Source organism: Ambystoma mexicanum, chromosome 11 (assembly GCF_040938575.1).
Source record: "Ambystoma mexicanum isolate Mex_15411 chromosome 11, UKY_AmexF1_1, whole genome shotgun sequence".
In the NCBI taxonomy this organism is placed as follows: domain Eukaryota; kingdom Metazoa; phylum Chordata; class Amphibia; order Caudata; family Ambystomatidae; genus Ambystoma; species Ambystoma mexicanum.
This window is the reverse complement of record NC_090934.1, coordinates 1076766569-1076788596: the sequence shown is the minus strand read 5'-3', so window position 1 is coordinate 1076788596 and position 22028 is coordinate 1076766569. Positions and strand designations below refer to the sequence as shown.

The following is a 22028-nucleotide window of genomic DNA, read 5'->3' as shown; positions in this document are numbered from 1 at the left end:
TCTTTGAGGGAAGCACAAGGCCGAAGGAAGATATTTTCAGATCGTCACCGGACCTCTGCCCTAGATATTCAACCAGGCGCTTGGGTTTGGTTATCATCCAGGTTTCTTCCTCAACATCTAGTTCCTTCCAAACTATCTCCCAAAATTCTTGGGTCCTTTTCGGGTCCTTAAGGCAGTAGGATCTGCTGCTTTTAAACTCCAACTCCCTAATTCATGGAGCCGAACACATCTGGTGTTTCATGTTTCACAATTGAAACCTGATATATGAAACCACTTTCATCCCAAAGTAGTTGATCGTCCTCCTCCAGTTCTTTCTACATCAGATCCTGAGTATGAAGTTGCAGATCTATGCGACTCCCGCTACTATCGTGGGCGCTTACAATATCTGGTGAATTGGAAGGGATACTCCCTGGCCGATCTTACCTGGGAACCGGAATCTGCTATACATGCACCAAGGCTTGTTAGAAAATTCCATGACAGGCACCCGGGCAAGCCGGGGGAGACACCCTTAAGAGGGGGCATACTGTGACAAACATTTCCAGCTCTCCACTGGGTAACGGCTCAAGAGGGTGTAGACTTGGAAAGGAGCCTTACGGGACCTCAAGCAGCGGTCTAGTGTTCCCTTCTACAGAAGTTCGGGTGGAGAATCCGCCTACATCCTCCTGTACAGTATATCCAGGAGGCGGATCCTGTTTACGTCACGTTGCTACTCTCGTAGGTGTACAGCCACACTCCCTGAGTTTGCCTAGTGACTAGGTTACAAGGATACTCCCGACTCTCTGATATTCCTTTTGTAACCCATTATTCAATCTTTCATTTCTTTCTACGGCAGATCCACCATCACGGTTATAGTGTAAAACCTACCTCTGTCCTTTTGCGACCGCCGCTCGATTCACTCTCAGCAAACCGCACACAGACGCCGCGGTAAGAATCAGACTCCTCCCCCTAACACTCGGCATAGCGTAGTTTCAGAGATCTCGCACTTCCGGGTCAACTTTCAATCTGTTTCTTCTTGCAGAATCGAACTTTTACTTTAGTTTTTGTGTTATGATCATCACGTGATAGGAATCACAAATACTTTTTGTCCTGGGACGTATCCCAATCCCCGGTAGGAACCTTCTTTGCTTATTCTGACCGAACATTCGTTTTCTTACCTGCGGTTCATTATTTACTTATTTCCTTAATTTCTCTTTTACTTCTAATTCATTTCAGTCCCTTCCACCTTCCTCTTCCCACTCCTGGACTTTACTGCTCAGTAGCCGCATCACGGGGAAAGGAGAGGAGCAGAGGGAGTATAAGCTTTTCTATCTTAGAGAGCCGGGGGGAATAACAACTGTCACAACCATCTCCTCTCTCTTGCATAGTTAACAACAAGACCCAGTGCCCTTTATCGATCTGAAGAATGGAAGAAATCACCATCTGACATCCTAATTCTTCGGTCCTGAGCCAGAGAGGACTGCTTCCAGGAATCCACGAACCCCAGCAGCTCTCCCCAGAGTTTTTCCTTTCGGGGTTTCCCTGGGAGTCTCACTGTGCCCGAGCCTTGGGCTGGGGCTCGGAGGGAAGCTCAGGTAGATTCCTTTGTCCTCGATGATGGATAGGAAAACATCAAGTCCTGCAGAGGTCGTCCATCAGGAAACGGGTAGGTCATTTCTGTGTGCTTATTGAGCTGTGGATGAAAATATTGAATCCTAGTATAACACTCTTCCTTTCCATTCGTTTTCTCTGTCTTCTTAGCGTCTTTGCTCCACTTCGTTGTTCCCTAACAATGTCTCTTTTTGTTTTCACAGGGATGATTGCGATTTTCGGAGTTGCCGCGCCGGATGGCGAAACCCACGGTGAGTTATTGATGTGCGGCGCGCTGCGCTGTTTGTTAGTGTTAATTGCTAACCTGTGTTCTCTTCCCTTCTTTGTACAGGTTGCGGCGATGTTTCGGAGTGATGAGTGATCGAAGCGCTGCTTGCCCAGGTAAGAATTGTTGTTAATACTGTCCTTGTTCCTTTACCTTTGCAGGCTGCGGTGAAATCCGAAGATGGGCGAGGTAAGCGAAGCGCAGGATGGTTTCAGGACCGGTTACGCTGTCATGATGCCCGCTCCCGGGGAGCCGGTTCAAGCCCGGCGTCCCCGAAAGCGGACATCCAGTCCCCAAGGAAGAACCCAGCAACCCCATATAGGGGCTGTCGGACAGTGTCCTGGCGCCTATAGCGCCAGGCTCATAAAAGACATCAGTCCTGGCGCCATAGGCGCCAGGCTCATTATGGGAATGCTTGGGTGCACTTCCCTGATGCAGACCATGCTGCAGGATCCCGGCCTCCTTGAGGCCTGAAAGGAACTACTTTACCTGTGGGACTAATTTACCATCCGGGCGTGGTCAGGGAAGGATACATACCTGATTGGAGGAAGGATACATACCTGGAACTTCTTCCAAGGCTATTTAAACCCCACCCGAACAGCCACACGTGCTTCGCGTTGTTCTGCATCTAGCAGCTGGACGCTCACCGTGTCTGCTCCTGCATCCTGACTTCTGCCATGCCTGCCAGCAAACTGGATCACCTGCACAGGAAGAGAAGAAGAGAACAGAAGAAGGAAAAGTCCTTACCTGCTAAATCCGCATCCCGGAGACATCTCGCCGACAATCCTGAAAAGGAAGACTTTAATTTAAAAGCTCATCGAGTCGATCGCGGCAGCACCGCATTCCACTCACCTTTACAGGGCGCCTCCATGTTCAGCAGCGATCATCCGGATTCGCAGTCACGCCCCAGCGCCTAGGGAGAAAAACACCAGAACAAGAGGTGAGAGAGAGAAGGGAATACGGAAAGCTAAATCTCCATGTTAAGACTTACCTGTTGATTCATTCCCTCTTCATTTCGGGTCCGCGCCGCATCCTGGCATTTCCGGACCCCGGCACCTAAGGGGAAACAGAGACATCAGCGTTAATGAGCGAATGAAAAGACATTACCAAAAAAGGCTCATTAAAGACTTACCTGATTTCTACAAGGATTTCACCTCTCTTCTCGGGTCGGTGCCTGTTCCCCGGCATTCCGTACCCCGGCCCCTATGGGGAAAAAGACACTAGCATTAGTACATTAATGCATGGACACAAGGGGAACCTCTTATCAAAAAACTTACCTGGAAGCCAAGCAAGTTTGGTTCTCACCAATCCGAAAATCCAGTGAAGTAACTGGATACCAACGCGCCCCTGCATCAGAAGCAGGATGGAGAGCTCGTCCTTCCAGACCCTAAGGTGAGACGCTACAAGAAATCACAGAAGGGTTTCAAGGAGGGTGAGAGGGGAAAGTGGGAGGCCGATTGCATTACCCCGCAGACAGTTAATCCCCTATTTTCGCCTACAGAAGGATACTTCTGCGAGCCAGACAAGCCAGATTTGGGGGCCCGGTCCAGTCCGTCTTCCGAACCCTGCGCATCACCTTAGAAGAGGTCACAGCAGCGCGAACCAGGCCAGCACCTCCGTGGGAGTCAGGTGAGCGTAACATACGCACAGGTAAGTGTTCTTGCTCGCTAATGCTGTTCTTGTTCTTCCAGGTTAGAAATGGAATCCGGATCGAGGACTCAAGATCGGGCCGGAGAAGCAGATGAGCAGGAGCTGAACACAGTGAGCGTTATGCTACAGGAGTGCAGAATAACACCAAGCGTGTTCTGATGTTTGGGTGTGGTTTAAATAGCCCAGGTAAAGTAGTTCCAGGCCAAGTAGTTCCAGGCCCAGCCACACCCAAAAAACTAGACCGCATGGCTTGGTTCTAAATAACTGAGCTGTGTAATAGGCCTCCATGTTGGATTACGGTCCAAAACTGGTGTTGCTTTATTCCTGCTAATGAGCCTGGCGCCAAAGGCACCAGGACTGACTCCATGTATGTTTCTGATGGAGTTTTAAGGCCCTTAAGGCCAGTCTGAAGGGCCTTAGCCCCACTGCTGCCAGGGGTCTGTTATACCTGAGGGGGTCAGGGGCATGGATCTTGACACAATCCCCTCTAGGTGCATGATGCTACTGCACCCCTCCTCCCAGGAGCTTAGTGGGGAAGGTGGTCCCCCTCCTGTGCCAGTGCTGTGCTGCCTGTGTGCTGCCATCAGGTTACGGACATGCAGCCGCAGATCGTCCCAGCGCTTGTGGCAGTCCTTCACCGTGCGCACTGTGACTACAACTGCTGTGCACTTCTGTGCAGCGGCAGCCCAGATATCCTTGTGCTTTTGCTGTGTGCTGTGCCTTTGATCTGCACTGAACAGCAGTGCTGCATTGTCCACAATGTGCTCCACGAGCACTGTCAGTTCCGCCTCGCTGAAGCGGGGTTTGCGCTGGCAGGTGGCTGGAATCCTTGATGACATCTCAGTAGTTGTTTGTCAGCAGCCACAGGAGCTGTAGGCCTTGTGGTGACTGAGTATTGCAGTGGATTGAGGTTTAAGTAATGGCCGCCGCTCTCTTTCTGGTTTTCACGATCACAGTGTTTCCAGAACCGGTATTTCTGTATCCGGTATGGATGTGGCGGTAACGGATGTACTGCTACCATTGTACCCGCTGCATGCATCTCCATGGGTGTTTGCATTACGGCGGTGACACCGTTTCCGCTGTGGTCTGCTGCGCACAACCAACAAACCGTAATCCCACCTTACTTCTGCATGCTTGCGGGTGTGGAAATGGTGTCACCACCTTCACAGTAAAACCGGATTCCGGACCGTCGAACTTGTAATGAGGGCCAATATCCTCAAGGGAGAATGTTTTTGGCAAGCATGGCCGGAGATAACAGTAGTGACGGACGCCTCACTTACAGGGTGGGGAGCCCACGCCAACGATCTGTCAATCAGCAGTCGTTGGTCTCCATCGGCGTCCAAACTACATATCAACCTGTTGGAGCTGAGGGCAATCAGACTAGCGTTGATGGCCTTTCTACCATCGGTATGGGGAAAAAAATGTCCTGATAATGACGGAACAAACACAGTAGCCATGTACTACCTCAACAAGAGAGGAGGAGTAGGGTCACTATCAATGTGCAGAGAGGCAATGCAGCCTGTTTTTGTTATTGTTCTGGGCAATACAAGAAGGAATCTCTCTATAGGCAGTTCACCTAGCCGGAGAGAAGAACACGACTGCGGATGTTCTGACCAGGCAGAGCACAGTCTCCCACAAATGGGAACTAGCTCAGGAAGTCCTTCAAGAGATCTTCGCCTTTTGGGGAACCCCTCAAGTGGATCTGTTTGCGACCGATATCAACCAGAAGTGCGAGTAGTATTGCTCAAGGAAATTTCCCCCAAGAGGAGCTCTAGGGGACGCGTTCGTGGTGGACTGGGAATTTCCACTTCTGTATGTGTTCCCTCCAGTCCCCATGATTCCTCATGTAATCAGGAGGTTGAGAAAGATCAGGAAAACCATGATTCTAATTGCCCCGGATTGGGCCAGGAGAACGTGGTACCCGGACCTTCTGGACATGTCCATCTGTCCTCCAATATGTCTTCCATAAAGAGAGGATCTTCTCTCGCAAGAAGAAGGTCGGGTTCTCCATCCAGAGGTCAAAACACTCAGCCTTCACGCATGGCTTCTGAGAGGCTCAGATATAAGGATTGGGACCTCACAGACGACGTAATGGAGATGTTGCTTTCGGCCAGAAGTCCAGCAACTAAATCTCTGTACCGGTGTCGTTGGAATACATTCCGTAACTGGTGCAAAGACAAGAATGTGGATCCTTTTCAGTGTGGCACTCCCATAGTGCTCTCTTTCCTGCTACATCTAGCCAATCAGGGGCTCCAGATTGGAACAATAAAGGGATATTTGGCCACGCTTTCGATCTTCAAGCGCTCCTCTGAGGAGATCTCATATTTTAAGATTCTGTTAGTCATCCAGTTTCTAAAAGGGCTCACTAATGTGTTCCCACATATACCATTTCATGTCCCGGCCTAGGATTCAAATATTGTTTGAAAATGTCTAATGGGTATACCTTTCAAGCCTTTAAATTCCTGCCCATTAAGGCTCTTGACATTAAAAACTGCCCTTCTTGTAGCGCTAACATCAGCCCGCAGGGTAAGCGAGTTGCAGGCTCTTTCATGTAAGCCACCTTATACTATTTTTCATAAAGACAAGGTAATCCTTAAAGTAAAACCTTCCTTCTTGCTGAAAGTAGTTTCTGACTTTCACCTGTCGCAGAAAATAATACTTCCAACGTACTACCCTCCCCCTCATTTGGGTAAAGAGGAGGAGAGACTGCACAGATTCGACCCAAAAAGGGCTCTGAGTTTTTATATTATGAGAATGTCAAGATTATGTCAAGACGACCAGCTCTTTATTGGTTATACAGGTCCCAAATTGGGATTAGCAGTAACGAAACAAACTATATCCTGTTGGATTACTCTAGCTATTATGGAGTGTTACAGATTGCCGGGGAAACATCCACCAGAAGGACTTAGAGCTCATTCCATGAGGGGCATGTCTACTTCCGCGGCTCTTCAGAGGGGAGTCCCAGTGGCCGACATTTGTTCACCCGCAACCTGGAATTCAATTCACCCATTTGTTAAGCATTACTGCTTAGATACTTCATCCTCCCAAGAGGGTTTATTCGCAAAAGCAGTACTTCATTCTGTACATGGAAAAAGTTAAATAGTACCCCCACCTCCAAATTTCTTACTGCTTTGGGAGTCAATCATAGATGAGGACTACGTGGGAGGACACAATCCATTCGAAGAACAAGTCACTTACCAACTCTAACGTTCTTTCAACTGGATGTTCCTCCCACGTAGCCCTCATCGCCCCACCATCCTACCCCGCTGTACAATTTATGAGTTTGCTTGTTGCGTTTGTGAAGAGATTTCCGTCTGGAGCACGCCTATCTGGTTCCCCTACTTAATAATTGAAAAAACAGAACTGACACCAAGGGGCGCGACCCAAGCTGCTTGTACCACGAGTGATGTCGGGATGCTACGGCGACCTCCGAGGGACATCAACGCCTCGTCCTTGTGCACAGCACCCTCTGCTGAAAAAGAAATTCCGAAGCAGCGAAGCTGGGAGATATGATTATCATTGATGAGGAATACATGGGAGGAACATCCAGTCAAAAGAACGTTACAGTTGGTAAGTAACTTGTTATTCTGGCAGAATGCAAACTGCCAGCTGAGTTGACTGAGGGGGAAGCGAACCAGAGTCCAGAGGGTGCCACCCCAAAACAGAAAGGAAAAGACCTACACGATTTGCAGATTTTGTTATGGAGTAGCACCACGCTACTCAACAAAAGGAGGTATGCAGAGCAGGAGTCTCACGAGAAGTCGGAAGCCCGAACTCTAGCAGGTCTTGATTGGCGTGAAGCAACGCCAGGACACAGGAGAGCCATTCTGAGCACGGGCTGTGCAGGGACAACATTGCGGCCCCGGCGCTCCTCCGGAAGAGCCACCCCCACACTCCTGACTCCATAAACATGAATACATAAGCTCCTATCACACATGGACAAATGAGCACTGTCTCCAAACAATGAAGTAACTGTGGATGTATGATTGGCTGGCACAGTAAAGTCTTAATCCCAAACCTTGTGTGATGTCCACATGTGCTGTATCTCACTACCGGCACTGGTCTTTGTGGCGCTGTGGTAGGCTTTGCCTTTTGTCCTCCCCAAGATGGCCACCAGAGATTCCTGTTCGGTTAAAACTGAAATGTCAAGTCCTGTAAAATTCAGTGTTTTCGCATTCAGGCGATCATGTGACGGCATATAGCCTTTGGGATACTGCTTCCCTGTGCGTCGCTACTCTACAGCAAGACGCTCCGTAAGTTTGTGTCCTAGGACTTCTGTTACTTTCTTTCCTTGTTCCTTGTTTCTAAACGCCTCTTTGTTCTACTAGCTACTATACACCTGAGGATGTACCCGCTTCACGCATCGTAGTGCGAACCCGGTTCTTACCAGAGAGAACTCCTTGTCTGCGAAAGGCAGAAGCTAAGATCTGAAACCTCTGTTGAGTAATCTTGTCTTTCACAAACAAAAGGTAGGAAATCGGTCTCAATTCCTTTCCTCGTTTCTTCCGGAATGCCAGACATTCATTCTGATTCTCTTTCTTCAGACATCACGAATCCCGAGACCTACCTATCCCGGATATGTCTGTATTATGGTCATGTTACTCCGTGCACCAGACATTTTCTTATGAGCAGCTGTCTATTCTACGTAGGTCCCCGGAACACTTACCAACCCTTATTTAAACCTTACAGGGGAACTCCCGACTTATAGCCTGTCTTACCTTTTCTTGTTTAGAAGGCGCCACGACATCCAACCTCGAGTATATGGACATTCTATGCTCCCAGACAGGTGTGTGGGAATCTGTGTGGGTCTCGTCTTATCTCTTTCTTAAATCTTCACCGGCTTACTTACCCATCTCTTTTTCCTATGTCAGAACAATCCTGAGGGAATCTTCAGTAAGCTGCCAATCCAGTTACCCAATCCGAGGTCCGAAGATTGATAAGTTGCAGTTAGCTACGCACACAATTCCAGTACAGGGTTTTCTACCCCGGAGGGTTTCCCTGGGAGTGTTGCCCCTCTCCTACTTAGTCACATCTAGGCGGAGGGCGGTAAGGTTCTCATGGGGATTGTTACATCTACCAAGACACTGTCATCTGACCAGGTTAGTGGAATTCTGCTTTATGGTATCGGGGCATTACAGCATGACCCTCGCCACGTGGGCAAAGGAATAAAGGTGAGGAGAAAGCCAGCGAAGGGCAGTTCCCGCTCGGACCACTGAGCCGTTACCTCTGTGTCCCTCATTGTGCATAGGCCCGCGCTGCGCTGCATCAGCCCAGGAGGCCTGCCCCATCAGCCCGGGGGCAGGCATCACACTGGCGACGAGGTGGGATCGCCTCCCACCCGATGACAATGAGCCACCCTGATCCACCCGGTGTCCCAGGCACACCAGGGCCTGCAGACCCGTGTCACGTCCGTCCTCCACATAGTGCATGGGCAGCGGCTACATGGCAGTCTGATCCAACACGCAGCCATCGGAGGAGCGAGCAGCCCCTCACTGCATCCGCGCCCCAGGCACCCCCGGGGCTAGCTGATTGTGATTGTGCCTTCACTGGCGGATGCCTGGGCACTGAGCAAAACATTTTTTTATCTAACACCGCACAGGAAAAGAAGATAAGAAGTGCGCCACCACGTGCGCCGAGAAAATAAAATAATAAAGACTCATTCGGCACCTCAATGGCACCATCTGGTGACCCACAAACCCCAAACATTAAGCCCAGCAAGCACGTGGAACATAAGTGGGCCACGCCAACAGCACCACACACATGGGGAGACACCCCAGAAGGCCCCAGCCAAAAGGTGAAACACCCCAGACTATGTGCCCAGTGTTAGGAAAGATTTCGTAATTATAGGTAATTTTCCTTCTATGTGCCAACCCCTAAACTTTTTGCTGTTGTTTTTCACCTTGTTCTCGACTTTGCCAGAGAAGTGCAGCCTTCTGTCGCACTCCTCTGGGCTTTCGCTCCATTCTTACGGGGAAACTGACATGCTCTTAAGACAGTCAGTACCGGGAAACGCTGTTTTCCGTAGTTTCTTTTATCATGTTGCGGCTTTCGTGCAACATGACACAAAAGGGCACTGTAAGCTAAATTACTGCTCTCTTGGGTCTCTAGCCTTCTACAGGCCCTAGATACTCTTTTTGGATTGTAACTGATTGGTGCAAGTGATTCACGGACGGGAATGGTGGCAGCGATCGTTTCTTGTGTTTTGAGCTCCTTTTGGCGTTTTAAGCGTGTTTCTCGCGCTTAGCCCAAAATGGTGGCCTGGCTCCAAAAATGGCCGGACCACGAGGCTCCTTTGTCCTGTCCGCTGACCGTCTTGCTCCCTTCACCTTCCCCAGGTCGAGTCGACCCGGGGCCTTCCTTATTTGGGCATGTAATTTCCCGCGAAACACAGATGCTTTCGCAGGCTTTTACAGGCCTTGCGTGTGCCTCCAGGATGTGGGCTGGGATGTCTGGTCCCAATACACATCCTGGGTGCCAGAGAGTCTAGGGTGGTGTGAATGCCTGGGACAACCGTGGTCCGTGATAGGTCCACGTATGGTGTGAGTGTTGATGAGCGGATCTCCCATTGGGTCCCCCCCGTTTTGGCGCGAAGGGAACCGTGGATAAGAGGGGGCTGGAAACACCACTAGCATGTCGATCTCCCGAGTTCTCACGAACAAAGGAATACAGGAGCCAAGTATCCTGCAACCAAGAGGCTGAACCGAGGAATCGCTGGTGACCCACTGAAGGACTGCTCCTCTGCACTGCTGTCGCCTTGTGAAACCCTTTTTACCTTTGATCGAACCAGAAGGCCTGTACTGGTACTTCGACCCTTGGAATAGCGGGAACAGCTATTCTCGGCATCTTCACCATCTCCTGCTAGTAAGCCTTCGGAAGCGTCTCTGGGCCATCCAGCAGACTGACCAGCCTACACAGGAGTCTTGCTCTGTACCCGCCGCCAGGTTGTGTAGTATTTCGAGTCCTTGTCACTCTCACACGATTCGTACACTTGCCGTTCCCAGGTCTGAAGTGAGTAGTGTACATTTGGCTCAGATACACACGGTCGCTCCGTTGCCCTGCTGTGGTAACATACTGTGCGGGTCCACTTCGTTTGGGACGTCTTTTACTCAACTCTGCTGCTGCAGACTCAACACGACGACGAGACGTCCCCTGCTCTCCTGAACCTGCCAGCGACTGAAACTGACGCGGAGAAGCCTGGGTCTGCTTGCATCGGGGACCGGTGAGTAGCATAGCTAGGAACTGGTCGCCCTCCTGCAGGAGCCCATAGCTTTTCCCCGCTGTGTCAAAACAGCACGCCTTTCCGTACTCGCGCTCTGCTTCTGCCCACAGTGGAGGCTGCGCTTGAGTCGCGGAACTCTCTTCTTCTTAATTTGTGCACTAAACTGAACTGCCTGATTCCCTCGAAGAGACTCCCCTTTTTGCCCGTTGGCACCAGCGTGTGCAGGTACTTTTGAGCACAAGGCTCCACTCTTCGTAGGGCTTGGACTTCCTTTTAGTTAGGTGCCTCTGAAGGCAGACTGGGTCTAAGCATTATTTCGCACTGCCTGTTTTCCTTCCCGTTTAGGTGGACTACACATTTTGTGCATCTAACGCTTGAGACTTGTTTGTATTTGTATATATATTGTATTGGTATGGTATGTGTTGGTTTACTAGAGTTGTATTGTGATTTCTCGCTACGGTCATTGTTTTAAAGACCTTGGAATAAATGTGTATATATTTTTAATATAACACCTGTTTGGAGTAGTTTGTAAGTGTCCTTGCTTTGTGTGCTCATTGCGGGCTTTCAGTCACCCTCACCCCTCTTGAGACCTAGTCTTGACCGCCGCGATCGCTACCCTGATTGGTCTGGCTTGTCCAGAGGTTACCCTGTTCCAAGTAATTAGGTTGGCCTTCTGAACTTCTGCGCCACCAGGACAGAGTTCAGAAATCCGTCTTAACACCCATCCAGTGGCCCACAGGCCCAACAAACATGTGCAACACACGTGGGCCCCACCAGCAGCGCCGTACACAAAAGGGTGAACCCAGCAGGTCCCAGGAGCTCGAGGAGGACCAGACACAGGAATTAACCACACGAGAAGCAAAAAGAACCCTGGAGGGCACTCCAGAGCCAGGACCACACTGGGGGCAGGCCCACCGTAGGCAGACAACACACTAGTGGAAGCACATGCCCCAGCCAGCTCTCATACCAGCAAGAGACATCCAATCACCCAACAGGCACAGCCAGGGCCACGCAAAGGAGCCAACCCAAGGACATTACAACCCAAGAAGGCACCACAGGCCCAGTCGTGACACACCACAACATGGCAGCCGACCCCACGGCGACACCACAGAGGCGACAAGGCCGAAACACTGACACCAGCACATGGCAGGACATCACGCAAGGAACTTTCAAGCAGCCATTCCAGCCCTTCGGGCCCCACACAGGACTCCGCTGGGAGCTCTGGATCCAGCAGTTTGAGCTGTGCATCCTAACATGAGAAATCACTAGTGAGGAGAAGAAAAGAGCATTCCTCATGCTCAATCTAGGCACCATGGCACTTTGCCTATTTAACACATTCCCAAACCGAGGCACAGCAGATGACTTAGAGACGGCAAAAGATGTCCTCACCAAGAAGTTTAAACCAAAAGTCAGCGCTGATTTTGAGAGATTCAAAATGAGCCAGGCCAGTCAGCGCCCACAAGAGAACATCGACGATTTCCACAGCTGGCTGTGAGAGATGGCACTCGCCTGTGACTTCCCTAATGAGGAGTTCACTGTGAGGCAACAAGTAATACATGGATGATCTTCTTCATACAAGCTCTGGCGAGCCATCCTATCAGAAACCGACCTACTGCTAGATCCCATCCTGTCCATGGGCCGACTGCGGGAAAGGACGGACGAACATGTGACGGAGATGGAGCAAATGATAAGCCGTCTGCCGCTAGACAACGAAACACCGCACAACAACATGTCCACAGTCAACGCCCTGCGACAGCAAAGGCCACGACAAGGTCAGCCTGCCACTCGACCCAAAGACTGCCTGTGGTGTGGCGGTTAACAACACAGGGTTAAAGCCTGCCCTGCATACGGCATGACGTGCCACAAGTGCAGGAAAGTGAACCATTATGCATTGGTATGTCTGAGCTCTTGGAAAGCCAGGGATCACCCGCCCCGGAGAAACACCCCAGACCGCAGGAACGATACAAGACCTCGCAACACACCACCAGGTCACCCAAGACAGCATGACCGCTGACAGAGGAGACAGCCAGGCAGAGCACACGAGAGCAGGAAAGGACGAGTATGGGAAATAGAAGGGGAAGACACTGACAGCCACAGCAGCGACCATGAGGAATCCAGCAGAGAACAGTCCTCAAGCTACGCAAGCCAGCCCCGGAACACCCGGCGAAAAAAGTTGCACATGATATCGGCTGTCAAACCCAGGCACTGCAAGCAAACCAGTGACAACAAATCACAACGTTGCACCATAATAGTAGGGGACATCCCAGTGACCATGATGATCGACACAGGGGCGATAGTAAATGTCATGCCGACCACCGGTTTTGACAAACTCAGTCCCAAGCCCATACTTCGGCGACGGTCTGTACTGCTCTACGCCTGCGGCTGCAAGAAGCCCCTCCCAGTCGTGGGGTACTTCAAGATTGTCCTCGCACATCACAGAGTCAGCTGCAAAAACTGCATCTACCTTGTGGATGCCGGAATAGAGATCCTGCTCAGTTGCCCAACAGCAGAACAACTAGAAGTCATCCAGTTCAACTTCGCAATTCAATCCAAAGACATTGAAAACCTTCTAGCGAAACACAAACTCTTCACTGGGATTGGTTGTCTCAAGGGTAGATCTGTAAAACTGCATATTGACCCCACAATAGAGCACCAAGCACTACGGCACAGAAGAGTGCCCTTCCACATGAGGGCAGCCGTGGAAGCTGAACTGAGCAAAGTGGAAGACCTCTGGATCATTGAAAAGACCACCGGCCCCACCCCCTGGATATCGCCGATGGTAGTCACAGCCAAACCCAAACAACCGCAGGCAGTGCACATATGCATCGACATGCGCCTCCCAAATGCGACAATAGGGAGAGAGAGACACATTACTCCCATGATAGACGAGCTGATTGTGGACTTGACCAGCGCAACCGTCTTTAGCAAGCTGGATTTACGATCAGGCTACCATCAAATTTGCCTGTTGAAAGAGTCCCGCTAAATCACAACATTCTCCTCGAACCCGGGGCTCAGACGATACCTTTGCCTCAATTTCGGCATAGCATTGGCTGCTGAAGTCTTCCAGCATGAGATACGCAAAGTCCTGCAGGACCTGACAGGAGTCACAAATGTCATCGATGACATCTTGGTATACGGCAAATCAGAGGAAGAACACATCAACCGGCTAGCAGCCACCCTACAATGGCTGGAAGAATCGGGACTCACCCTTCATGAAGAAAAGTGTGAGTTCGGGAAATGCACATTGAGTTTTTTTGGCTACGTCTTCAACGAGAAAGGCGTATCACCTGACCCAGTAAACATGTAAGACATCAAGAACATGCAGGCCCCAACCACAGCAACCGAAGTGCGAAACTTTTTGGGCATGGCAACATATTGTGGACTCTTCATTCCCGACTTGGCCTCCATCGCCACCCCCTACAGGAACTCACGAAAACGAAGACACTCTGGGAATGGGGGGAACCCAAGAACATGCTTTTCGGAAGATCAAAGACTTCCTCTCCAGTGACGCCACAATGGCATTTTTGACACAACACGCACAACAGAGCTACAAGTGGACACCAGCCCAGTAGGGTTAGGGGCCGTGCTCACACAAATAGACAAAGAAGGAACTGTTTTTCCCATTGCTTTTGCAAGCAGGGCGCTTAAACCGACCAAACGGAACTACACCCATATCGAAAAAGAGAGCCCTCAAACTGACACATGAAGGCCACTAAGGGGTAGTAAAGATGCAGGCATTCCTTAAATCTTGCATATGGATACCTCAAATGCAACGAAAGGTCATGGCACTCGTTGAATCATGCAGCTCATGTCTAGCCACACGCCGACCAGGACCGCCGGAACCATGGAATGCCCCCCAAGGGGCGAGTGCCGCTGGGACGCCATAAGCATTGACTGTTGTACAAATGCGAACGAGGCATACCTTCTCGTGGCCATTGACAAACACACCCAGTGTCTGGAAGTGGAGCCAGTCAATTCGACAGACGCGGCATCAGTTACCACCGCGCTAGAAAAGATGTTTGTTACTCACGGCATCCCCTCCTCCATCAAAAGTGGCAACGGCCCGACCTTCACGAGCAGAGGCTTCAAAACCTTGATCGACAGCCTAGGGATCCGGCATCATCACATCAGCCCGTACTGGCCGCAAGCCAATGGGGATGCGGAAAGGTTTATGGCCTCCATAAACAAGTCAGTAAGGATCGCTAAAGACAAAGGACGACCATGGCTACCCGAACTTTACAGGTTCCTCCGAGCCTATCGTTTGACCCTCAGGTCAGCCCTGTAGCCATGATGTTCGGGGTACCCATCCAAGGAAGCCTGCGATTGCACCACTCGTGGAGCCCCCCACCTGTAGACCTGGAACAAATAGAGTACAGACGGCGAGAACACAACACCACGGAAGACAGGGTCAGGAGGGCCGCACCAAAGCAACCTCCAACTAGGGGACATGGCCCTTGTGAAGAACAGAGCACAGAAAGGGAAGATGACCCTCCCGTATGAATCAGTCCCCTGGACCATGACACACAGGGAACATGGCCTTGGCACCGCCACATGAGGGTAAGACACAGTGACTCGAAATGTGTCTCACTTCCAACTGACCCTTCCTGTACTATGGGAAGAGTCAAGAGAGAACACTAGCCCCAGGGAAACCTGCCCCACATAGGCGGACAGCCCATTAACAGGAAAAGGACACAAAGATGACCCGACTCAAGAGCGCCTGGCACCGGGGGAAGTGGACAAGAGGCCGTCCAGTTCACCTGCCCCACAGCAGGTGCAAGGAGAACATTACTCGCTCCGTAAACGTCCAGTACCCTCGACCAGGCTACAAGGGTACGTCTTGAACGGCATCTACACCCGCGCGAGAAGCTGAAGATCCGACACTGGCTGGGGGAGGAACAGTCGAGAGAAAGAACCACAAGAAGGACAGAAGCAATCACTGTTTTCTGTCTATCTCTTATTTGTTTATCTGTTTGCCTGTTCTTTTTCACAAAGTTGGAAAGGGATGTGATGTCCACATGACCCTCATCACGTGGGTAAAGGAATAAAGGTGCAGAGAAAGCCTGCGAAGGGCAGTTCCCGTTTGGACCACCGAGCCGTTGTCTCTGTGTCGTTCATTGCATGTCTGCCCACAATGTGCTGCATCGGCCCAGGAGGCCTGCCCCATCACCCCAGGGCAGGCATCACCCCTTGGTTTGTGTGTAGTTATTGAGGGGCCACAACACTCTGTTCTTGCCATAGAACATATGCAACCAGATCATGCATGTTTTCCCACACAGTCCGATATATCTCCACTACCTAAGCAGGATTATGCTGTCCCTGGGTTTACCAAGATCAATAATTTAGCTGGAGGCCAACCTCATCCCCCGGCCCAGATACTAGACAGTCAGGAAAGGGAAGAGAAGTTATACCACCCAATGGACTACCGACAGTAAATTGATAGAAAGTAGCTGGTTGATAAAAATAAAACAGCATTATCGATCTGGGGACAATGATCACCGAACCAGGGGTATTATACTAATTAATCTGCTAATCCAGCCACAGTATCACCATAAAACTAGACAATAAAGTAAACCTAGAGAGAGAATATACCAACCCAATATGATTACTTGATACATAAACTAAACTACAGGGATTATGAGACATACAACCCACTAACCAAAACCTCTAATTTCGGCTTACTTAATGCACACAAAACCCACACAACCACCTCTATCACGGCAAATCGCACAGACTTCACCACACCACAATAAACAACCAACACATAGATTGCAACAACAGCACGTGAGGACCCGCTTCGATCCTACTTGCACACCCAAGCTCAGCGCACTGTGAAAACCGAACTGAAGCTGCCAACAGTACACCACCTCTCACTTTCCTATGCCCTCTTAACCCACCAACCCACCCCATCCATCTTTTGTTTACAGATCCGCTAGAGCGCCTGGAGACCAACTCTGTTGGTGACTGTGCCGCTATACAAATACCTTTAAAATTAACATAAGAAAATCAATATTAGTAAGTGTACTTTAATGCTCAGTGTACTTTAATGCTCAGTGAACTTAATCCACGGTAGCAGACCGCAATAAAAGCATGTGCCCTATGCCCTCCACACAGACCATCTTGAAATAGACCTGACCACTACCTCGGGTAGTAATGGCTGGCATGTATGTAGATGCACACATGAAACTAGTAAAGCTATCTTGGACTTTCACTCTTAGCTTAACCCCCTTGCTTTCCGCCGCACCCATCTCTTATCTTCATTCAGCTCTGATATCCACTTTAAGCTCTCTTCCTGCCTTTCCGCAATTAAATCTTGGATGTCCTCTCACTTTCTAACTCTCAATACAGACAAAACAGGAGTCCTTTTCTTCCCTGCTAACACACATACTCCTCCCTCCCCCCACCATCTATTCTCTTCTCCCCATCTCTCCCCATGCTCGCATTATTGGCATTCACATTGATTCTAATCTCACCCTCTCCCACCATATCTCTCTCACTGCCAGATCTTGCAGCTTCCACCTCTATAACACCTGGAAAATTCGTCCCTTCCTAACCTTCCATGCTACCAAACTACTAATCTCCTCCCTCGTCTTCTCTAGACTCTTTTACTGTTCCTCTCTCTTCTTTGGTCTCCCTTCAGCGCACTTAACCCCCCTTAAATCTATATACCACTCTGCTATATCCGCTCCCTTTTTCTTCTTTCACCTTATGATTCCATCTCCTCTTCTCTCTCCTCCTTAGGCTGGCTCCCCTTTCACTCCCAGCTTAAATTTAATTTCCTCTGTCTTGTTTTCAAATCCCTCTGTGGTCTTGCTCCACCCTACCTTTCCTCTCTCCTCACTTTCTACACCCCTTCTCAACCCCTCCGCTCTGCTGATCTTTTCCTACTTGCTCCTCTTCCATCACCCTGCGCCCCATCCCGCTTTCGTTCCTTCCAACTTCTTGCTCCTTACCATTGGAACTGTATCCCTCTCCCTATCTGCTCTATCTCCTCCTACCCCTCTTTCCGATCTTCTCTAAAATCACATTTCCTCCAATCCCCACCCTGACATATTCTACTACCTCTCTCTGTTGATCCTACCACCCATCCTAACTCTTTCTTGTTGCCTCTCCGACTACAGTCTTACATCACTCATGTTACACCTCTGCATTCAAGTAAACTGTTGAAAACTGTTGTACGTACTGCCCTCTGTTAGTTGATTCACATGTTGTTCTATAAAGCTTATTGTATTCTTTTGGTCCTCTTGTAAAGCGCTTTGGCGTACAGCGATATATAAACATTTAATAAATACCAATTCTTATAGATTGGCAGAGCACATGGAGAACCCTGTAACTTCAAATTGAAACATGCAATTGGTCACTGACAGTCCCAGTAGAAATACAATTCCCTGAGAGATATGTAAAGCTTTAGGTCACGTATTGGAAATCACCTTTCGTTATTTATTGTTGTGTCCGTCTTTTATTTCTCCACTACTACTACTACTCCAGGTTTACGGCGGCGACGTCAGCGCGTGCAGGACGCGTGCTAGGGAGGGGCGTAGGTGCGCAGGAGACTGACGTTGAAGTGGAAGTTGGCTCGGGAGGCAGGCGGAGCGGGTGCTGTACTGGAGATAGGGCTGCTCCCGGGCTACCGGGCACAGTGGACGCTACGCCATGGTGGAGAACGCAAGCGCCGCCCGCGGGGCAATGGTGAGTTTGGTGACAAAATTATAGAGTTGGGGGCGTTGACGGGATTCCCCAGGGAAGTGATCGCAGAGACCAGATCCAGGGCTCGGTTTTACCTCTCAGAGTAAGGTCGGGAGTAGGGGCAGTGGGGCAGGTTGGCCACAGTTGTGACTATTTTGCATAGGAAAAGGGTGCAGATATTTGTTGGCAGCGAATGTCTCACGGAATGAGACTTCTGCTGAATTCGGAGTTAGGGTCCGGCAAAACCATTTGGTTCCTCGGGGATGTGTCATTTGGGGAGCTCGGATAGTTGTGTGATCTCTCGGAAGAGATCGAGAGCACGTAGCCCGGGCGCAGGGCGCTGAGATGAGCCTCAGCGGAATATCTTGTTTGTCTGGAATTCGTTTTGGCTACGGAGGGAGGGGTTGAGATCAGAAGGGGATAATCGCAGCACAGGCGGTGCGGGGACGAAACAGTAACTGTAGAAGGCGAGTGGGGACGGCTGATGCCGATAATCACTGTACAGGGGACCTGCCATCGGACGGGGGACATTAGGTGGGTGTCAGGTGCTGATAATCTCCAGAGAGGTAACTGACACGAGATGCGTTAATTGCCATTTGTGACGTGTGCCGTTTTTATTGCTAAACAAATGTCTTGCTGTAGGGGAAGGGATTGCAATTTTGTGGGGGGCTGGGGACGGTAGTGCAGAGTTTTATGCATGCAAACATGCGCGATTGATGGCGGATAAGTGGGGGTGGGGTGCGATAGCGTGACCAGATACCAGGAAGTAGTTAATCACAGGTTGCTGGCAGATGCAGCTTAAGATAAATAGAGATCGCGTAGTAGATGCATGCGAAGATTACCGAGTGCGGATGGACGCGGTGCGGCACATCTCACGCATGCGAAATCTGATGCTTGCAGATATGCATGCCCTAAACTCACAACAACGAGTTTCTCCTGTGGTGAGCCTGCCACATACATAGGCGTGCATGCGCGCTTTCTGCTATAACGTAAAGAACTTTGATCGGAGACATAATGGTGTTTTTCTCTGTGCCCTTAGTGGTTGGTAAACAACTCTCCGTGCGCGTTAATTTGTAATTAACCTCGTTTTAAATTCGCCGTCACAATGTGTGTGGTTTTCCTTGACACAGCTTCTGGTTAGTACCTGGGAGGGTACTTTTTGTGATGTTAATATTGAGTGCTTACTTTATATCTGTACTGTTTAAAACTACATTGCGATACGTTCTTCGAGGGAGCGACGTGATCCCAAAAACCTGGCTCGTCAGCCGTTTGACCCTATCGATAATATCTTGTTTCAGGTGATCAAGTTAATATCAACCCCTTTCATCTGTAACTTGAGTAGCAGAGGCTTCTTTGTGATTTGATCTTTGCATAAAAACTGGAATCTTCCATGGGGCAGGGACAGCGTGTTGGTATGGCTGCATCAGAGTACATAAGAACTCGGGGCCTGAGGTTTCTGGCTATGGTGCAAATTAACAAATGGAGCACCACTCCAAGAGCAATACAGATTGAATTATTGTAGGGTGCAGTCAAAGCAATGTATCTTTGTTTCTGGATCTTTGTAAGAACTTGGCCAGTATGTCATCTCATGCTAATTTGTGAATGATCTTAGAGTCTAGACTGATATACTTGATGCCCCCGTGTGAATTGTTACTTGTTGCCTGAAATTCCATTTCTCCTTTCTCGCAGGATGATGTTGTTTGTTTTTGTGGTTCATGTTTTATGCTGCAGCTGAGGCCTGTGGGCATGCTATGCTTTATAAGAAATAAATCCAATTAACCCTGCAAATGAGTTGCCATTAGCTTCAGCCTTGATCTGAAAGGTGGCAGTTGAGGCCTTGGTCATATGATTGACTCACGCTAAAAACGCTAGCATTAGTTGAGGCAGGGAGCGAAAGCCGGTCACAATAAGTTTGTTCTAATTTTGGACTAAAAACTGCCTTGTAGTATTTGTTTTTCCTTAACTCTGTGCTGGTCGGAAAATGGTTTGTTTGTTAGTGATTGTGGGGGTTCAAAAGTGTTTATTTGTTAGCATCCACGATCCGGAGGTATCGCAGTGCTATATTAGAGAGCAAAATACATAGGTACATGGTTTCATTTATGACAGTGGCGGTCACAGCAGGTACAAGATTCATGCAAATGTGTTGAAAAGAGCCTTTTTTGATTTGTTTGCCAAAGATGAGGTAGGAGGTTTCGTCTCTGATAGGGAATGCGAGGGGGTAGGGCTTTCCACAATGTGGGTGCAATGACAGTGAAGCTGGAACCCTCTGCTCTTTTTCTGGTGACTCTGGAGGCGGAGGAGTTTAATTTGCATGGGCTTGACGCTTGTGATGTGTGGGTGAGGTAGTGAGGGGCGGTATTGTGGAGGCATTGATGAGTGATGGACTGTAATTTGAATTCAATACGAGCCTTGATTGGAAGTCAGTGTGCTTCCCGTCTTATTGGAGAGATGTGATCCGATAGTTTGAAGCCCCATACTGATCTGAGGGCGTTCTGGGTCAATTGTAGTTTAAGGTGGTTGAAGGAGGTACCTGCGAGGATGGCATTACAGTAGTCCATTTTGCTGCTGATGATGGCTCTGGCTAGGTTAAGGCAGTTACTGGCTGTGAGGAACTTTCTGGAAAGTTTAATGAGTATCCTGCTGATGAGGCTGCAGCTTTCGCCTGTTTGTGCATCTTCAGTTCAGCGTCAGGGTAGACCCCCTAGTGTTTTGACATGCAGAGATACCGGGCGTGTTAATCCTGTCGATTTTAGAAAGGAGGTGAAATCGTGGTCGAGGTGTTTGAGGCGGTACTGGGAGCCAGCGATAAGCAGTGCCGTTTTATCGTCATTTAGGTAGAGATGGTGGTTGGCCATCCATGCCTGAATTATACTGCAAATGCGGTTAATCTTAGCAGAGTCAATCTCTTAGTTATATGTAAGTTTGAGGAGGATCTGCATATAGTCAGAAAAGTTAGTATAAGGTATGATCCGGTTATGCAGGCGACCAGAGGGGGTTGGTGTGTATATAGTACAGTGTGGGAGAGAGTCGGCTCCCTTGTGGGACCCCATAGGATACTGTTGTGGGGACGGCAGATTTGACTTTAAATAAATTACTCATTTTTTTCATTAAATAAAGTAAAACTTTCATGGGGCAATTAATATTTATATTTTGTTTAATCTTCTGAAACGTGCTTAATACCGGAGACCAGTCTTAAGTGCGGGCCGGGATTCGACCCTGTTGTTCTGTGTCTTCCAAGATTAATGTGTTGCCCCCGAGCAATTCTCCCGGCTTGTTAAGTTGTGTTATAGATGCATGGTGGCTTTGAGATTTGCCTCAGAGTTGTGGCCTCTACCAACTGTCGCAATGCAAATTGGAATATGAAAATCTACTCGATAAGTGGTCAGAAGCTATTGGATCTGAACTGGACATTTACAGGTGGGGAAAATTCAGAAATGGGCAATTGCCATCACTAAACCTAGGAGAAAGTGTTCAACAAACCAAAATATGCTCTACTAAAGGGTTTGCTTGAATACAATACTTGTTGGAGATGCAAACGCAGGCTAATAGCAATTTAAGGGTATTATGCAGCAAAATAACCTTGGGAGAGGATGGTCTAATAGAAGATATATCGTTCTCTCAGAG

At 49.3% G+C, this 22028-nt stretch overlaps 1 protein-coding gene across 1 annotated transcript in view; it reads left to right on the top strand.

The window, feature by feature from the left end:
• The first annotated feature begins 18272 nt into the window (after positions 1-18272).
• ARID3B (AT-rich interaction domain 3B) overlaps positions 18273-22028 on the top strand; it is a 454686-nt gene continuing 450930 nt past the window's right edge. Inside the window, exon 1 of the mRNA XM_069624337.1 lies at positions 18273-18407. Coding sequence (XP_069480438.1) covers positions 18372-18407 — 36 coding nt within the window. The 5' untranslated portion in view covers positions 18273-18371. The remainder of the gene's footprint in view (positions 18408-22028) is intronic.